This window comes from Talpa europaea, assembly GCF_964194135.1.
Source record: "Talpa europaea genome assembly, chromosome: 3".
Classification (NCBI taxonomy): domain Eukaryota; kingdom Metazoa; phylum Chordata; class Mammalia; order Eulipotyphla; family Talpidae; genus Talpa; species Talpa europaea.
In genome coordinates, this window is record NC_140069.1 from 83,105,550 (window position 1) to 83,123,904 (window position 18,355).

Below are 18,355 nucleotides of genomic sequence, written 5' to 3' on the forward strand. Positions count from 1 at the left end.
AGATTTGCTCTGTTTTGGAATGAGTTTAAATTATGACTGAAAAAAATGATTATAGTTTAGGGAAGAAATCCCAAGTTACCAAAATCATGGTTTAATACACTATTCCAAAATATCTATATAAAATCCTTTAAATCCACAAATCCAAACATGCTCACTCATACCACATTACAACATCTGAAAATAGTACTCCCATTTACTATTCTTTTCTGACAAACAAAGCACTAAGTTTTACTAATAGGAAAAAGCAAAGGCATCAATCTGGAAATTACACAGGTTGTTTCTACTCTATTGGGTGAGAATGAGGCATCCAATAGCAAACACTGCTATTGCTAAGGATACACTCAGATGCAATAAAAAGGATGAAAACAAGCACCAGTAGGGTTATCTCCTGTGAGGCAAGGGCAGGAAAGCAAGGATAGGTACTCAAGATTTAAGTTTGACATCTTAAGCTAATTGGTAGGCACATGGTTGCCATTATCTTTTTGATTTTTAGAATAATACATATTAACTACAATGAACATGACGTTAAAAAAAAGTTACCTCTAATAAAAAGTTACTGGATACACAGGTGAACAAACAGGCATAAAAATATCACACATATGGGAATCACCATAATAATTCAGGGTCACACTTACTTGCAAGGAAGAGCAATTAAAGATTGCTCTTGATTCCATGATTTTCCCAATGGTGATATTCTCACCAATCCCTTTTAGAATCAGTGACTTGAGCATATCAATTATTTTTCCCATTTAAAATAAATATAAACTCCCAAAGCATTAGCTGTATTTACACATGCACACACACAAATGTAGGCATGTATGTATTTGTGTGTGCATCTCAATGACAAAATATTGAGGGCTCATTATCAAAGGACTATTGTTCAAAAGCATATTCACTTGTCAAAACTCCTACAACTACTAGCTTCATTTAGAAAGTAAAAGAGCAACTTTTGGAGAAAATACAAACCCCACAAAGAACTTTTCAAACTCAGGTTTTGTAAACTGCAGTCTCGCAATCTAGCTTGGTTTTAGACTGCACTGAACATAACATTATTATTGTGTGAACCAATAAAAATGCTCAGAAAACTAAACTCAAAATTTTAACAGTTTTCTAAACTAAAATTAATCTCAGTGCCAAAAACAAGTTTGAAAATAAAGCTGAATCATCCTTTTATATACAGCAATGAAACAAAATATTTTTGTAATCTCTTCAGTTACAGATATTATTATATCAACAATAAATTAAGAATGGGGTTAATATTACTTTTTCAGCGCTAATTATTTTTTTCTCCAAGTTTATTATCACTTCTGTTGTTTTCCTGTAATAATATATAATAAAAACAGACTATTAAGTTGAGCTAGTTGCTATGAAGGTAATGAGACAAAGACTTCACTGCGTATTTTTCCTTTTTGCAGAAAACATAAAAAGTCTTCTTCAAAGAAATGAGCAGCTTTGGTTACAAGTGCAAAAGTCAGCCATGTGTATTAATTCTCAGCAATAATGAATAAGGTGAGCTCCCCAGGGACTTAAAAGTCAATGCCTCGCAATGCTTGGGTGAGCTAAGACATGGAACGCTCACGTGACACACAACCATTCAAAACTCTTTGTATTTCCAATCAGATGGACAAGGCTGTGGAACTCACAGTGACTTTCCTAGGTGTGCAAATGGATCCAAAGTCTACAAACAGAAATGCTGCTACTACTTAAAAAATCCACATTTCAAAAAAGCATTCAACCCTCTACTCACAGACGGAAAGGAGCCTGGATTGATTGCTGCCTACAGAATTGCCTACCTGAAAAATAAATTCTTACTTCTTATAGGAATGACTGGAAAAAAAAAGGGGGGGGGCACAAAACAGGAGACCTGAAACACTGAGGACCACTGTCTACCCACCTTGGAGATGAAGGATGGCAAACCTCATTTCACAGATATTTTAAGTAGCTGTAAAGCCAAGTGGCTCCAATTTTAAGCCTGTGTTTAGATCAGGTTTGAAAAAGGACTACATCTCTTTACAATAACTTCTGATGCCAATCTGTGCTTTGTGTTTGAAATGGGCGACCACATGTGAGAAAACAAGACCACCTACGGCAGACAATACACGCCACAACCCATCTCCTTGGCACCCAGATCCGTGTGCAGGCAAAATGCTTTCATTAAAAAGAAAGTAAATCTCAAGACTATTGCCAAAATCTTGAGTAGTATCACACAATTAATTTCACACTTCAAATTCTTCTTACAGAGATATATAATCATGTCTTTTCAGCAGGTCTAAAACCTAACTTGAAAAAAAAACAAAAAACACAAATCCATCTGACCTACTGAAATGCCCAGCTATTTCAGACCCCCTCACCAGTCTGAAAGACTGTCTGGACAGAGCCTATGGTGTGCCTACTTAAAATCTAGCTACTCAAAAAGAAATTATAATTGCTTTAAATAAAGAGTATGTACTAGCAAGAGCAGTTTCTGCTAATATTCTTTTTGACAATTATTGTGTGCCCTTTTTATTTAGGACATTAAAGGCTCCCTTTTTTCGCCCTGAATGCTCCTAAAGTTACAGAACAAGGGGACTCTACCTGGCCTTCTCTGACAGGTCAGTGATCAAACAGAAAGGGAGTCAGGCAAGAGCCCAATTCCTCCCATCTCCTAAGAATTACCAGGAGCTGGATCTTCCTACCGCCGGCTACATTCAAGGAACAGTGATTCAGAGTTAGGCAGGACAATAAACCCTTTCCAAACAAGTGTTTCATATTCTCGAGTGTATCCCCAACTTCTAAGCTCAGTGATTTTCAAGAAAAAAATATCTTATGAGTATCATTTCCAGCACAGAGGAGGCTAATTTTTAAAAGATATGGTCATCTTACTTATAAGAAACCAAGTTTAGATAAAAAATATACCAATACTATATACAAATACCATATTGTCCTAGTGATCAAAGCCCATTTATTTAACTAACCTTATCTTTAAATAGCACCAGTCTTTGTATACATGTTTAATTTACTTAAAGTATTTACATTCACACGAATAAACCTGTATGAGAAAGAAAACAAGGCATAATGTTTTGCTCAGCTTAAGAACAAGATGCAGATTGTCCATTCATGTAAAGACATATTCATTCCAAGCACTTTTGACAATGCAAAGCACACTCAGCCAGTTATTCCCCAAAGGCCTTTTTCCAGAAGCACTGGGAAGCTTGAAGAGCTGCCGGCACTTGAAAAATAAAGCAAAGCAGAGAGCTATGGCTGCTGACTTCGAACTACACATTTTAGTGCCTGACCCAGCAGAGGGTGCCATGAGGAAAGAATGTATAAAAATTAACTTTAGAAAAGGTTAGCAAAGATTTTTCAAAGGCCAAACACTTCTGCTGCCAGTGACTTCCATTGCATTACCAACCGCAAGCAATGACGAGTCCAACAGGCATGACTTATCAGGCAATTAGATCAGGAACATTTACCCTTCCACCTCAGGAACGGTTCGCCTGTCTAGGAAAGCCGAGTTGCCCTAGTAGACGCTGCCCTTGTACAGGATCTGTGGTTAAACAGAAGCCTTAGTCCACACTTGTTTATCACGGTTGTGATCCGCATGTGAAACAAGTCTCTTTGATGGGGAGATGTGCAAATGGTACTTACACAGCCTCCAGCCAGAATTTCTGCTGCAAGTGGAAGTGAACCATCTTTGTTCGTACATTTATCCCTCACAAAATCATTCACCTTGAAGAAAAATATTTATAGAAGCTGATGAAAAATATAAAGAAAGCCATTAAACAAATATAAATATATATGAAAATGTTATTTTTGTCAGTCTATTGGAGTAGTCACAAACTGAATAAATTAACAGATTTTAAATGTTGAGAAATGGCTCTTAATGGCATAGGTGCAATTTTTAAAAGGTCGATGCATATATTCCCAATATTTCAGGAGAAAAATAAAAAGATAGAAGGCTTATAAGGCAAAAATTCAAATATGTCCTTCAATTACAATTGCATGAGATATGTAACAAGAGACAAAATAAAACCACATGTTTATAGTTCAAAAACTACTTTGTAAGGTTTGATTAAAAGTCACTTCAAGTTTTCTAATAAGATTTAATCTAAAATAGCACTTATCATTGAGATAAATTTAAGGTTTTTCAGCTTAGTAGAAATTTCATATCTAAAAAACTCTCAAGGGTTCTCAAAGAACATCAATAGCATTAATTAATTAAGTATAACATTCTCAAATGGTACACACTACAAGCAATTTTAAAAATCAATCATGTTTTTGGAAGACACAAGCCAGAGAGGCTCAGCTGTCCTAAAGTCACATAACATGAAGATAGAAGAATGTCAGGCAGCAAGGCTACACAGCCCAATCTAAGACTTGTGTTTAACTGTCTGGGGCTTCATGACCATGGTGGCATAAATGCAGTATCTACCCACTCTATACACACTGATTTACCACCTACCATCTCTCAGCTGAGACCAGGCACTGGAGGAACAAACTTCTGGAGGATGAACTTCAACTAGAGTTCACATCACTCAACATGTGGTTTAGCAAATACTTTGAGAATATATTCTAAGCATGAATTCTATAAACAACATGTGTAAGTGAATGAACACACGCTTTAGAGTCAGAAAAATCTGATTTTGAATTCTGTTTTTCCACTCACGAATCGTGTGAACACAGGTAAATACTTAAACCATTTGGACTTTCCATATTTGTAAACTATGGGTCATACTTTGCTGGAGATTCAAAAGTAGACTTGAATATTCATAAACAGTAGGGAGTGAAGGAAATTTAGGTGCTACTGCTGCCACTATGAAAATGTTGATGGTGGTGGTGAAGGTAACCATCAAAAATTTTCTTTAAATATATCATCATATTTTTGGATGTTCAGTGTTAAATGGGAAGTAATAAAAAGCTGTGTGCTGAGTTCCCTATATTCAAGTTAGCTGGCACCTCTGAGAAACACAAGTCTGATGTTTCACGTAAGACTATCTGACAGATTCTTAAGTGCAAACCCCTTTAATAAGAAGTATCAACTCAAAAGACTTACTGTAAGTTTTATGGCCTTCTCTGGGGCTACACCCAGTAACTGTGGCAACAGACCTAAAAACAACAAAAAGTAGAAGTATATTAAATAAATTAGCATTAACTAAATAAATCAGCAGCTCTAAAGAGGGGATCACCATCTAAACACTGGGGCAATCTTTGCTGCAATTTTCTGCTATTACCTTTAATGAGAATACTTGAAATGGAATGTGTAAGTACTAATGTCTAACAGCCACATCAGGACCAAATAAATTCCCTTCCACATTCTGGATCATTTGCACTTTTGGTGAATCAACAGTATTAGTGATATAGGAAATCTCATTATTGCACAACTTTGCTCTATTCCTTCCAGCCTCATAAATAAATGGATTTTAGTGAACATACATTTTTTTCCTCTAATACTCTTCTCATTCCCTCACCTCTATATCCCCACATTTTATTCATTCATTCATTTAGCAACTCTGACTTTGTGATAAGCACCACACAACCAAGGTACTTGCTCTGAATGGTCCTGGGTACAGGAAGAGGTGAGGCCTTTCTGAAGGGGCAGCTTGGTAAAAATACTGATTAGGAACAAGTCTGGCATGTTAAAAAATGAAGCAGGCACAGAAGACGGAGGAGAAGCTATAGCCACATGATAGGCCAACATGAGCTTGATTTATTCTATGTTAGATGAGAATTAGAGACTTTTAATCAGGAGGAGAGTGATGTGCCAATTCATATTTTTAAAAATTGCTGTGTAGAAAACATTCTGATCATAAAAGGGTCACTTTCTAGAAAGACGGTTGTAACAGTAATGGAGCTACAGATCTGAACCAAAAAGTGCTGTTATTTTCATTTGCTGTTTTCAAGAAAATAAAATCAAAGACAAATGACTTTCCTTGGAGATTCACACTAAGTTAATCCCAAGGATCAGGATGTGTCCTTCCCCGTGTCATATCACTCTCCTTGAAAAGGGTCTCATGGTATTATCCATCATCAGTTAGCACAATTTTCTAGTTCATATATTCTAGAAGGTCTACTTGCAGCCTCTTCTGAGTGAACAGTCCTGCACGGTGTCTTCTTCAAGATGCAGCCTACAGCCAAAGTCATTCAGTTGACTAATCAAGGTTGTAAGTCTCCAGACTGTGGGTGTGTTTTACTGAGTAGCAGAGTTTCAAACACAATTTGAGTTTATTGTAAAGACAAACAGATCAACTGAGCAATCTGACAGCCTGGGCTTCTTTCTGACATCACAGCAAATTGCTCCAATAGGGTGCACCTCACCCTCTGGGCAGGATCCATGTGCATCAGTTCACCTCTGTTCCCACCAGCCCTTACTGACATGCAACAAGGACATAGTCCTGGGGCCACTCATTTTTCTTGCTCTGTTGATATCCTCCCCAAGAGAGAAATGTTTCTCTGTGCCCAGAATTCTATGAACAGGTAGAAACTAAATGATCAAGAAAGTTCCATGTGTTAGGAAAAATGGGATAAATCTCATTTCATTGTGAAACTGCATGATGAATAGGATCTGATACAAATAAAATTTTTCTTACAAACAAAACAAAACAACCGAATCTGGTGACCTAAGGGTTAAGTCTGCACTATCATCCCTGTGGCCTGATGTGATTTCTGGCTAGAGAGCTAATCTACATATGGCACAGGAGACCTCTCCAGTCTCAGCCTCTGTTCCCCTCAGCAGTGTATTTCAGTAAATCTCCCTGTTCTGTTCCCCACTCTGTCTCCGGTGAATCCTCTCACCCACTGCACCTCTGGCCTGTACCCCAGTTCTTGTATGCATAAATAATAAATCTTAAAAAAAAAAAAAACCACTCTCTCCTCCTAAACTATACTGACTTATATTATCTATGCCATGAGATAATACATATAATATTAGAAGAATAGCTTTATTATTACTTTATTAAACTATAATTTCTATAAATAAAATGCTGGGATAAGCCGTTTAAACTACACCTTAACATTTATAATTTTCATTTTACTCTCTGCATTCAGGTCAAGTACCAAAATGTTTAGTTAAATATTTACTTGCTAGATGTTATTTTTCTCATCATTAAATTGTAGACCAAAACCATGGATCGGCTGAAAGCACTGTGATTTAAATGATGATCTCTTGTCTCTATAACTACCCTGTGACACTCTTTTTAAATGACTAATAAAAAACAGCTCACAGAGCCAAATGACTACAGTGTTAGATATGATCACTGCAGTCTGCCTTTTAAGCTATCGAGATTTGTCTTTCTCGTTATAAATTTGGTAATGCACTGTGAACAGAAAAAAAAAAAAAAGAAAAAAGAAAACCCTGTATTTAAGGCTAACTAGAGGGAAACAAATATTTATTTGTTCAGCAAACATTTACCAAATGCCTTCTGTGTGCTTGGTACTGAAAGCAATTGGAATAAATAAGCAAATCTCTGGAGAAATTCTGTTTAGAGAAAAAAAGGAACTCTAGGTGTCTGTGAGTGCCAGAAAGGGGACAAACCATCTACCAAACAGAGTGGTGAGCAAAGTACTATGGGAACACAGTGAAGAAAACTAGTTATTCTGCCTGCAGGGAGGAGAAAAGCATCAAAAGAGGAGCTACTTGACCTGAGTCTTTAAGGATAAGCAGAAGTTCACTGGAAAAAAGAAGCATGAGCAGAAGAGAAAGCAAGGTGGTACAGCCAGAGGGAAGAGTATGTGCAAAGGCACCAAAACTTCAAGATCATGGCATATTCAGGATTGAGGTAAGATCACAGACCTTGTAACAAATAAAGGTAATGATAATGACAACAACCAATATTTAGGGGCTATTACTACATGCTAGGTACTATTCTATGTGCTTTATATAAATTAACACATTTAATCCATACAAAAGTAAGTCAATAATAACTCAGTGCATGTTATTTTCATCCCCACTAACAGGTGAAGAAACTGAGGCAGACTTTGTGGGTGGGCTTAAGTCCTCTCAGCTATTAAGTGCGTGAGTGAGATTCAATCGAGGCAGTCTGGCTCTGGGTGCTACCTGGTACACTGCACTGCTGCTCTGCAGCCACACTAAGGAGCTTGGTCCAAATTCTGTAGCTGCTCAGGGTTCTAGAGGTGCAGGCCAAAAGGCAAAGGCAGAGATCGGAGACAAAGGACAGTATTTAAAGTAACATAACCAGAAGGCCTGAGTTTCACTGAATATAGTTTAAATGAAAAACTTCAAGTCAGAATAAATCCCAAGTACAAATCTTATGACTGGGCCAGAAAGTACAACTCTTGTGGTGAGTACCTTGGCTAAATAGGGAAACAATGGTGGCTGTGTATGACAATCTGAGAGCCACTACAGACTACAGACGTTGGCCTTGGCACCATTGTCCTGGGGAAACGTCCTTCAGGAGGGATTATGATCTGTGGGGCACTGAAAAGTCACACATCTGGGAATTTCAATAAGCTTCCTAGTACCTTGATCTCAGAGGAAGAAGGGAAGGGGATATGGGGTTTGGTAATGTCGAAAACAGTCAGTCTTGTGAAGGCACTTCAATATGATCGCGCTGAAGTTTAAAGTACATATATGTTTGACATCTGGATAACTCAGCAGAAAAATTAGGTTTCTAACATAAGATGTTTCTGTTGGATTCTGGAAATTCATTTTAACCATTAAAAACAGAGAATGGATGTGTGTGTTGTTTTTAACTTGTCAAAACAGCAGTCTATTTTCCAACAGCCCCAAATGAAATTTATTAGTGTGGTTAGTTTTCTAATCTTCTCTTTTTAGTTCAGCTCCATCAGCACATATGGCAATGCTTCCTTGGCAAACTTTACCAGAAGGCTGCTAATGCGAGAAAAGATTTACAAGGTACAACATTAATGTTGTATTTTGTCTTCAAATTTCATGGGATTGAGATATAAATCACACTATCCCCTCTGATTCCAGTCCCCTGTGCAATTCAGTGAGAACTGGGGCTAGAGGTGTGGGAACTGAGCATCAGGAACTTCCAACTTAAACCAACTTCAGCTTTATACCATACCCCTACAGGCAGTTCCCATGGGGAATGCACAGCTACTCTGTACTTATGAACTTTTTAGAAATGAAATTCTGAGATCTCAGAGTTGGAAGGGACTTTGAAAGAAACTCATGAATAATTAAAGCTATTTATTTCCAAAGGCTTGGCCAAAAAATGAATGGCCTGGAGCATGGGCTTTGGAGGTAGAAAGACTTGGAAGGTTGGTATCCTAGATCTGCATCTCTCCCATGCTGAGCGATCTCAGGGTCATTATTCTTTGAACTCTAGGTCTGACATTGGTACAACGTGGATGCTAATTGTGATCATTGGTTTATTATGGTAATTATGAGTGAATATGTACAAAGATGCCATTCACAACCCTCATTTTGTATTCCAAAACTGTGTTGTTACTTGCTACCTACCTGTTCAAGGGATATTTTCTTTTAAAAGATTTTATTTATTTTTGCATAGAAGAACTGGGGTGCAGGCCAGAGGTGCGAGGAGGTGAGAAGATTCACCAGAGACAAAGCGGGGAGCAGAACAGGCAGGTACACTAAAATACACTGCTAAGGGGAGCCACAGGCCAGACAAGAGAGGTCTGCTGTGCCATGTGCGTCCCTGGCAAGGGATTGAACTCAGGCCTTCACATTTGCAGCGCTGAGACTTAACCCCTAGGCCAGCAGGGAATCACTTTCCAGGGTACCTTTGATTCCCTTCTTCAATACAAAAGGAAATTCAACCTATATAGGCTTCCTAGTCCAGCATCAGGTAAGGACTATAATGCTGTCCCCATGGTATCATGCTCAGCTTAGAACTGTCCCTAAGCAGTGAGGATAGATCTGGTCTGATAGTATCTAGTGGCCCTGCTAACTTATTAAGGCAAAGTAAAACAGACATAACAACACACCTTCAACTACATTTTTAAGTGAAAGTAAAATATTTTAGCTAAGAACTTATACATCTTTATCCTCTAATGATATGCAACTTTTTATAATGTGATTTCTCTTGAGTGGCAGAAGGGCCAGGTGATTAAAAGCATGGCGTCTGGAGTCAGGCTGCTGGATGCAAATTCTGAGTCTGCTTTTTATTAGCTGTGTAACTGTGGGCATGTTTCCCAATCTCCTTGGGCCTCAGCTTCCACATCTGTGAAATGGAGATAAACATGGTTCCATCTTTACAGGGCAGTTCTGAAGAGGAAATGAGTTAATATATACAACGTCTCAGAACAATACCACGCACATAGTATATAAATACTACAGAAGAGGTGTTTTTAGTTGTGTTTTCTGTTTATGAAGCTCAATATCACCATCATCATCATCACTATCCTCCTCCCTCTCAATGGAATCTAGAGGCTAACACCCTGTCCCAAGTCACTACTCAGTGACTATGCAGTGGCATCAGAGCTAAATTCAGGCCTACCCTACTCTCAAACAGAGCTCTCCATGCCTATTGTTCGGCTCTCCTCTGCTCTGTGGAGTGGACTTAGTGCTCCAGCTTTCTTCTCAGCTCTAGAAAGGCATTCCTTCCAGCCAGACTGTTCTGCAACTATTCCCTGGACCCTGGTTCATGCTGAGCCAATATCCTGAACTGACTGTTCCTTTCACATGAATGGTGGTACACTTCCTCCTCTTTGCAGATCTTGCATATTAGGCTTTTTAAGGCACTGAATACCAAATCCGAGATGATGGACCAAATCCGAGTTGATGGGGGAACAAGTGAGTCAGGGGGCAGAGCAGGAAGAGGGTGAGGGAAAGCAGTGGGGTGGGTCCGAGTGGCTGGTCCATAGACAAAGCAGCAGGAGTCCCAGAAGACCATGCTGGACAAGTCGAGTAGGAGCACAGATAGAGATGGGCCACAACAGAAGAAACTTGATAACCAAGATAGCATTTCTGTCTTAAGTCAGACTCACATGTTCAAGAGTGGTCAGTCAGCTCTGAGAACCATAACTTACAACACATAAAGTTGGGTAGAAAGCACTGAGGGTAGACACAAGCAATAGAGTTTGGGAGGGGGAGTTAACACACGAGACACACCTATTCTGTAGCAAGAGCCACATTCAGCACTTTTTTGTGTTATCTAGTTTCAACCCGGAGGCAAGCCCTCTGACGTTTAAATTCTTACCCTCCTGACCTCATCATTGAGGCCACAACACGGGGCCCCCTCTTCCCAGAGAGCCCTTCTGCTTTCAACATCAGATTAACCTTCATTCGGGAGCTATCAGCACTCTGAAGGCCCTCCCTCACAGCTTTTATTCCTGCTCCTATTTCCATGGCCTTTTCTCTTCACTTGGTCAAGCATTCTTTCCTCCCTGCTCCTCCTCCCATTTGTCTGTACGCTTTTGACTCAAATTGCCCTTAGGCATGAGGCCGCTCTACCTGCCCGACTACACTATCCCCTTTCACAACCTCATGATCCAGTTCTCCACCCTAAGGGAACTGTACAGAGAAGCTGGGGAAGTGGGGGGTAGGAGGCAAAGGCATAACTTAGCATCTAACTGCTTATTTATCTGGGTTAAATGTTTTATTCAAAATATCAAGAACCATCAATTACCTCAGCTATGGCTCAGGATGCCTTTGGGAGACTGAGTGGGAAAGCATAAATGAATGATACTGATTATGATCTAGAAAAAAAAATAGTTCCTTTGACCCCTCCTCTATTTGGGGGCTCTCCAGAAGTAAAGATCACTGGGAAGAAGGAGCATATCCTCACATTCAGTTTCTCATCTAAACATCTCAAGCCTCTGACAACACCCCTACACACCTTAGTTTGACTTTGCTGCCTGAGTCTCGTTATTATAATGGCCTTCACTCATTGGAGAGTTCTGAAGATTTGATTATCTAGCTCATGAACTTTCTGAGTCTTTTGTTCATTTTTGCTGGGTTTCCTATTACCAAATATCTGCATTTTGACCAAAAACTGCACCTTAATATCCTAAAGAAAATGTGCAGAAGTTGGTTGAGAAAACAAGATTCAGACCATTTCACTTTGGTCTCCTTAAAAGCTCTGGTGGACAAGATGAACACCCACGACTCAGTGCAGTTCACAGATAACTGTGGCTTGTTCCAGGACACATGTGTTCAATCATTTTGAAACTTCATTTTATTTTGATGTATGAATATTTACCTTTGATTTTATCTGCAGGAATTATGCAAGTAGAAGCTGACTGCAGGTTCATAGAGTTTGAACACTCCCTTCTACAGAACCTTAACTACAAGAAGAGACCTAAAGCTTAACCCAGCTATCTGACAAAAAAGTCCCTTCTAGAATGCAAAGGTATCAATAACTTCCTGAGATATCACTGTTATATCCTCTAGATGTCACCTTGAGAACATTCCAGGATGCAAAAGGACTGTTTTTGAACCACACAGACAACTTAAAATTGACACTTTTAAAACTTTGCATGTCTGGATCAATGGGCTGATTAAAAAAATTTTTTTTTGCCAATTATCTTAAAGATTAAGTAGTGTTCCTTATTAAGTTTAATTCATAAAATGATCTAATTTCTCTTTGACAGGTTTTCTTTAGGGCTTCTCCCACCAAGAGAAACACAAAAACCCTCTCTTAAGAAGTAGTTCCTATGGACCTAATTTCTCTTGAATACAACATTCTTCCCTGAAGAGCCTCCTGAAAACATTTTCCAGTTTCTAAAGCTGTTCATCTTCATTACCTGAAGCATTTGAGGGAGGAGAGTGTAGAAAAGTTTCAAGGTAGAAATTAGTTATTCCTGGAACCTTAAGAGCTTTTAATTATGGATGGTTGCCCAATCAATTGTTTCTCTTTAATATGCCAAGACTATAACAGGCCAATAACCCACTCATTTGGTCATTCAGTTCATTCAATCCGAATGAGCTGTCAGGTAATTCATTAAGGATTTTAAGCAGCTGAGTGCATTAAATCAATCTGGAGACTGGGGAGGATAGAGAAAAACTTTTACAAGTGATTTAAGGGAAACTTGGAATTCCGGGTGTTATTTCTCTTAATAAAAGATTTAGTTTGGGGTCTGATTTTCAAAATTTTCAGAAAAACCTGGGGCAATCATTTTCTTGTTAAGAAAGTGTTCTGCAATACAGAAAAAGTTTGCAGAGCCAGACTGATAGGATGCCCGAGACAATCTTTTTTAACAACTTAACCTTACTTTCTAAAAATAGGAGACTCCTAGAGACAAAGAACAGACAGGAAGCCCATGAAGGAACCAACTCACAAAAGTGCAATTACTGTGGCTCCCTGAGGCATGGCACTAGGTGCTAAGAAGACAAGCTCTACCTATCCCCACAACTGTGTGAGAGGTCTCTTCTGTCCTATGGGGCAGTGACTCAAACGTGCTCCCTGATCACCCCTGGATCACTTCCAGGACTGTGCGCAGATCCTGGCAAGCGCCGGAGAAAGGAAAAAGAAAGACAACTTTTGGTGAAATGTGGAAGAAGAACCTTCACTTAAGCAGTTCCACAAGGAACTACTTCTAAATACAAAAACAGTTTCCTATTAGAGATGTGTATCTTATTATAAGAAGGGAAAAAAGAGAGATGCTTAGTAACCTTACAATAAGGACACGTACTGGAAGCATCTTCTTTCAGGGTCAATTGCCACTATTTCTCCAAAATAAAGATACGGGTAATTTTAGAATGGGAGAGAGGCCTGATATGTGACCTTTATGTAAACTTTCCAAATTATACTATTCAGGAAATATTAGCAATTATATATCACTTGATGCAGAAAAATTACATGTTAAACAAAACTCCGTAACTGGGAAATAAGCTCAGTATTTCGAAACGTGTTTATAAATCAGAGCTGTACTCTGACTCAGATGTTGCCAGGTGAAGTATTATCAGTAGCAATTGTAAATTCTCAAAATTAACGGCCTTCTTCTGGACTAATAAAATTTTAAAGCAATACAATTCATTTAATGAGAAATGTGCAAAGAACCACACATCAAGCATTTTATATTTTGACTTTGTGCTTAAGAGTTAGAACACTGATTCCCAGAAATAGTTCAGTGAATTGGGCTGCAATCAATTCAGAGTAGGAATAAATCATTTAGGAAGCAAGACTGTAAATCATTTTTTAAAACCTGATCTGTTGATCGTCTTTTTGCTCTCAAGACCCAGACTAGAGAATAGAACTAAACTAAGTTTTTACAAAACAGTGTTTTATGGGAAATCTTTTGTTTTAAAATCATCTACTGGAAAAGATAAGAAATCAAGGAGAAATGAAAGTAGGTGATTCTCAGAACTCTACTCATCATCCTCTAACAGAGGAACCCTTAGGTTCAGGCACCCTAAGATATAGTGTCAGAAAAAAGGTGAGACGCTGTCTCTGGTGTTCAAACGAGACTTGGTATCTATCCCACTCTTTACCTGAAGAGTCAAAACCAGTAACTTGCACCTCGCAAATGTCTCTTGAAACACTAGGAGGTTTATGGGATGACTTATATTAATTCAACATTCAGTACTCAGTACTTTTTAAGCTTTCTGTCTACAGGGTCAACAGGACAGGTTGAATAGGGAAAGCCAGATGAAACCAAGAATCAAGAATCAAGGTCCAAGAAGAAAGAGAAGGGACTCAGCATTAAAAGCAAAACAGTTGAACACAAGCATATAAGAGAAGACACCAGCAGGACAAAGAGCATTTCTCACAATTCCGAAGGCACCCTCGACACCTAAACCGACACCAAGGAAAGCCCATAAAAGCAGTTTGTAGAGCAATGCCAACACTTTGCTTGTCCAACTGAGGTCGGGGCTCTCGCTGCAGAAAGCAACTCCTGGTGAATGGGTAAGGTGGTCACTTCTGCCCAAATCACTGCAAAGCAGGAACAGTGACATTAACCTTGTGCTACTTGGGAGACGTTTCAATTGTGAGGTTTGTTGTCACCAGGAGGGAAAAGTATTTCAACTGGAAGGCAGTGACCCTGTAAGGGTCATCATCAATCACCTAGGGTCAAAGACCTTCCCAATTGTAAGAAGAGGCAGGGGGTAAGGGGAAGAGGGCAGAGAGAAGATCAAAAGCCCTTTGATGGGGTTATCTACCTACACAATAGAACCTGAAAAATGGAACTCTCTGGAGTTTGAAACCTCCCAGATTCTAAGGTGAGAGATTTCAAGAGGGATTTAAAAAAAAAAAACAAAAACAAACTTGGATTCTTAAGATGAAGACTGAAGTCAGCAGATGGCAGAAGAGGCCTAGAGGCACAGGTGTTAATATGGCTGCCAGTTTCAAGGTTTGTAACAGCAGAGAACCTAATATTATTTTCTTCTTCTACAGTATTAGTGGTATAAAGGAAGAAACCCTGCTACCTTTGTAGTTGCCAAATGGCAAAGTAGCCCCACTTGAACTGCCAGTGGTACTAGATTTTAGCTGCTGCAAATACACTTATTTGTCTTCTCTTTGTACAATGCAATCACAAAGAGGGAGGCTGGGAAGTAGTCTTCGCTCTTCAGTACAACCACTGGAAAAGCAGTCAGGGTCTGCAGGACCCTTTCTATTAGTGATGACACATTCTTTGCTACTGTTATGTTGCTTGATGAACCTTAGAAGATTAAAGGCAATGCTGGATACAGAGGACTCTCCTGGTTAGAGGGGTGTGGATCAACTTCATTGGGTATAGACTCAGAGGAAGAAAAGGGGCAAATTTAACTCAGAAAGAAGCTCCACTGAATTCCTGGTTACTCACTTGATGCACTTTTTTGTAGTATTTTCAAAAAGAATCATTAATACCGAGTAGAACCTATTCTATCCCCGGGATGCCTTTCCCTATTAGCTGGTGAGTGGAGTTATTTCAGGAACACAAACAATACGAGCCTTTTAAAAACTCACTGAAGATGTTTATAAAAATAATTATTTTAAGAAGTAAAACATACTACAGAGCAATATAAATGGCTTTCAGATTATGAGCTGTTTTGATTAGCCATGCCCTAGATGCCTGCAGCCTACTCCCATTAGCATGGATAATTGAGAATCTGCTGTATTTCCATTTTAACGCAGTCTCTCTAATACATTTCAGGCATTCAGATGGAAAACCAAACCTCTGATTATTATTTCACCTTACATGAATTTAGCACAAGGCACTAACCTCTATATAGTCCAAAGAAGCCTTCATAGCGTAGCACTTTCTTAAAACAGTCAAAGCTGTTTTTATACATTAGTTCTCCCACAAAAGAGCCAGTTGATCTTTGGTTCTGCATTCGAGTTTTTACAAGATCAATAGGATACACAGCAGTGGCTCCAACAGCTAAAATCAAATGATATCAATATTTCAGAAGGATTAAGGTTAATCAGGAGGAAAGAGGGAGGTGGTTTAAAGTCAAAGAGAAGACCAATAAAAGAATGAAATTTTGCATGTACAGATTATAAATCTTTACTAACTTTTGATACCTTAATTAACAATTGTGGATTTTCAAGTGTCTCCTAATAAAAGGATGTCACAGACAGTTAAAAAGCCCATCACTAGAGCCTAACCCCATTATTAACCTGACTTTAGAAAGCCTATCTACAGATACACAAGAGCAAAAGTCACTCCCATGACCCTGATCATGCACAGGCATGGGAAAAATGTGCCTTTTGCTCTTGTCCCATCTCATGAACACAGACTGGTAACTGGTTTGGGGAAAGACTAGACACATCTTGTCTTTTAACATTTCAAGGTAAAAATAAGAAAAAGAATAGAAGAATGAAAATAAAACATTTTTCACTTATTCATGACTAACCTCCAGCAATAGAACCCAGACCAAACCTATAGGCCGACTCTGCAACTTGTAGAAGAACTGGTCGAGATGAATCGACTGAGGACTTCTTTGCATGCACAGGAATTGGAGAACAGCAATGCAGGGGACAGAAAAGAGGACAGAGCAAAATTGAGCACATGTTATTTGAAAAATCACCCAATGGGCTCTAAATTCATGATGTAACTTAAAATGTCAAAGAGGAAAGTAGGGTTAGATACTCTAAGTGCTTATTAATGAAAGGTTATTACTGCTATTACTATTTAAAATCTAATCGAACATAATGAAAGCCATTATGTACCCCTCAAAAAACACTATAAACCTATCTTCAAATGCTTGGTTCTCAGTAGTGAGCAAGGAGATACAAATTTAAAAACATTAATGAGACATCATTCTTAATCAAAGTGGTAGAATTTTGCATATTATATATATATATATATATATATATACATATACAGCAATTCCCAACTTGGCAAGAGTTGATAAAAATGGTGCTTCTCAAACCTGCTATTTAATCAAATATAAAATAAAGGGGAACTTGGTAATAACGGTCAAACTCTTAAATGTATATAATCTCTGATCCTGCAATTCTACTAAGACAAGGAGACAAAGTTAGATAAAAAATAAATCATGTATGAAAAACCAGGATCAAGCAATGTGAAAAGCAGTACTGTTTTAAGAGCAAAAACTCTGAGAATAACCTAATTGTCCAATAATTGAGGATTATTGCAAATAGCATAGCCTTTAAATTAAATAATATGTCATTAAATATGACATTGATAAATAATACATGATGAGAAGTAAAATACTCATCCGGTATTATAAGTGAAAACAGATTAAAAAAAGAATATGGCAGATAGATAAGGAATTCATGACATGATTCTCTTTACCTTTCAATATTTGAAATATTTCTTGATCATCTTTAACAAATGTTAAGGACTATGTGCAACATGTTCTGTTTTTTTAAAATTAGCTATTGGTGTAAATTGATAAAATACATGATACAAACACATATATACAACTAACATTATGGCTATTCCACCATCCAGAGGTATTTAGAATATTTGCAGTGGCTACAACAAGAGGGGGTTGTATTATAGGAGATTGTGACTATCTCATTTAGTCCATCTTTTCTAAATTCATACTTTTGGTTAGTCTGTTATTTTGTTGTTTTTTAATCTATTATCTTTACAGTATCTTTTATGACAGCAATTTCTCTGTCTACATAAATAAAGTAGTAATTTTATTATGTCACACAGAATTATCAAATGAGGGTGGCATACAGTTAGTGCTTAATAAATTAACTGCTGAGTGAATAAATACATTCAATAACATTTGTTTTTCCAAAAGTCATGATAATTAAAATTGGTGAACAATGAAAATAATTGCCATCCCCAGCTATCAACCCACTGAATTTTAGTGGCTGTCAATGTAACACAATTCTTATATGAGATCATTTGGAATTTCCTTCAAAGTCATTTAACTGAAAATAATCTTACACAGAAAAACGCATTTTTAAGAATGTAAAAGACTTCCACAAATTCCATGGGGTGTTTCCAACTCTACCCTAGCACAGAAAGAAGCAATAGTAACTCCATGTTGACAGATACACCCATAAGAATGACCCTGTTTTATTTACAT

At 38.1% G+C, this 18,355-nt stretch overlaps 1 protein-coding gene across 1 annotated transcript in view; it reads right to left on the reverse strand.

The window, feature by feature from the left end:
• The window catches only part of SLC25A13 (solute carrier family 25 member 13), a gene marked incomplete at both ends in the record, with an annotated part of 168,415 nt that overhangs the window by 42,315 nt on the left and 107,745 nt on the right, over positions 1 to 18,355 (reverse strand). Inside the window, 4 exon segments of the mRNA XM_084229817.1 lie at positions 3,628 to 3,708; positions 5,033 to 5,085; positions 16,066 to 16,224; positions 16,700 to 16,784. Coding sequence (XP_084085943.1) covers positions 3,628 to 3,708; positions 5,033 to 5,085; positions 16,066 to 16,224; positions 16,700 to 16,784 — 378 coding nt within the window.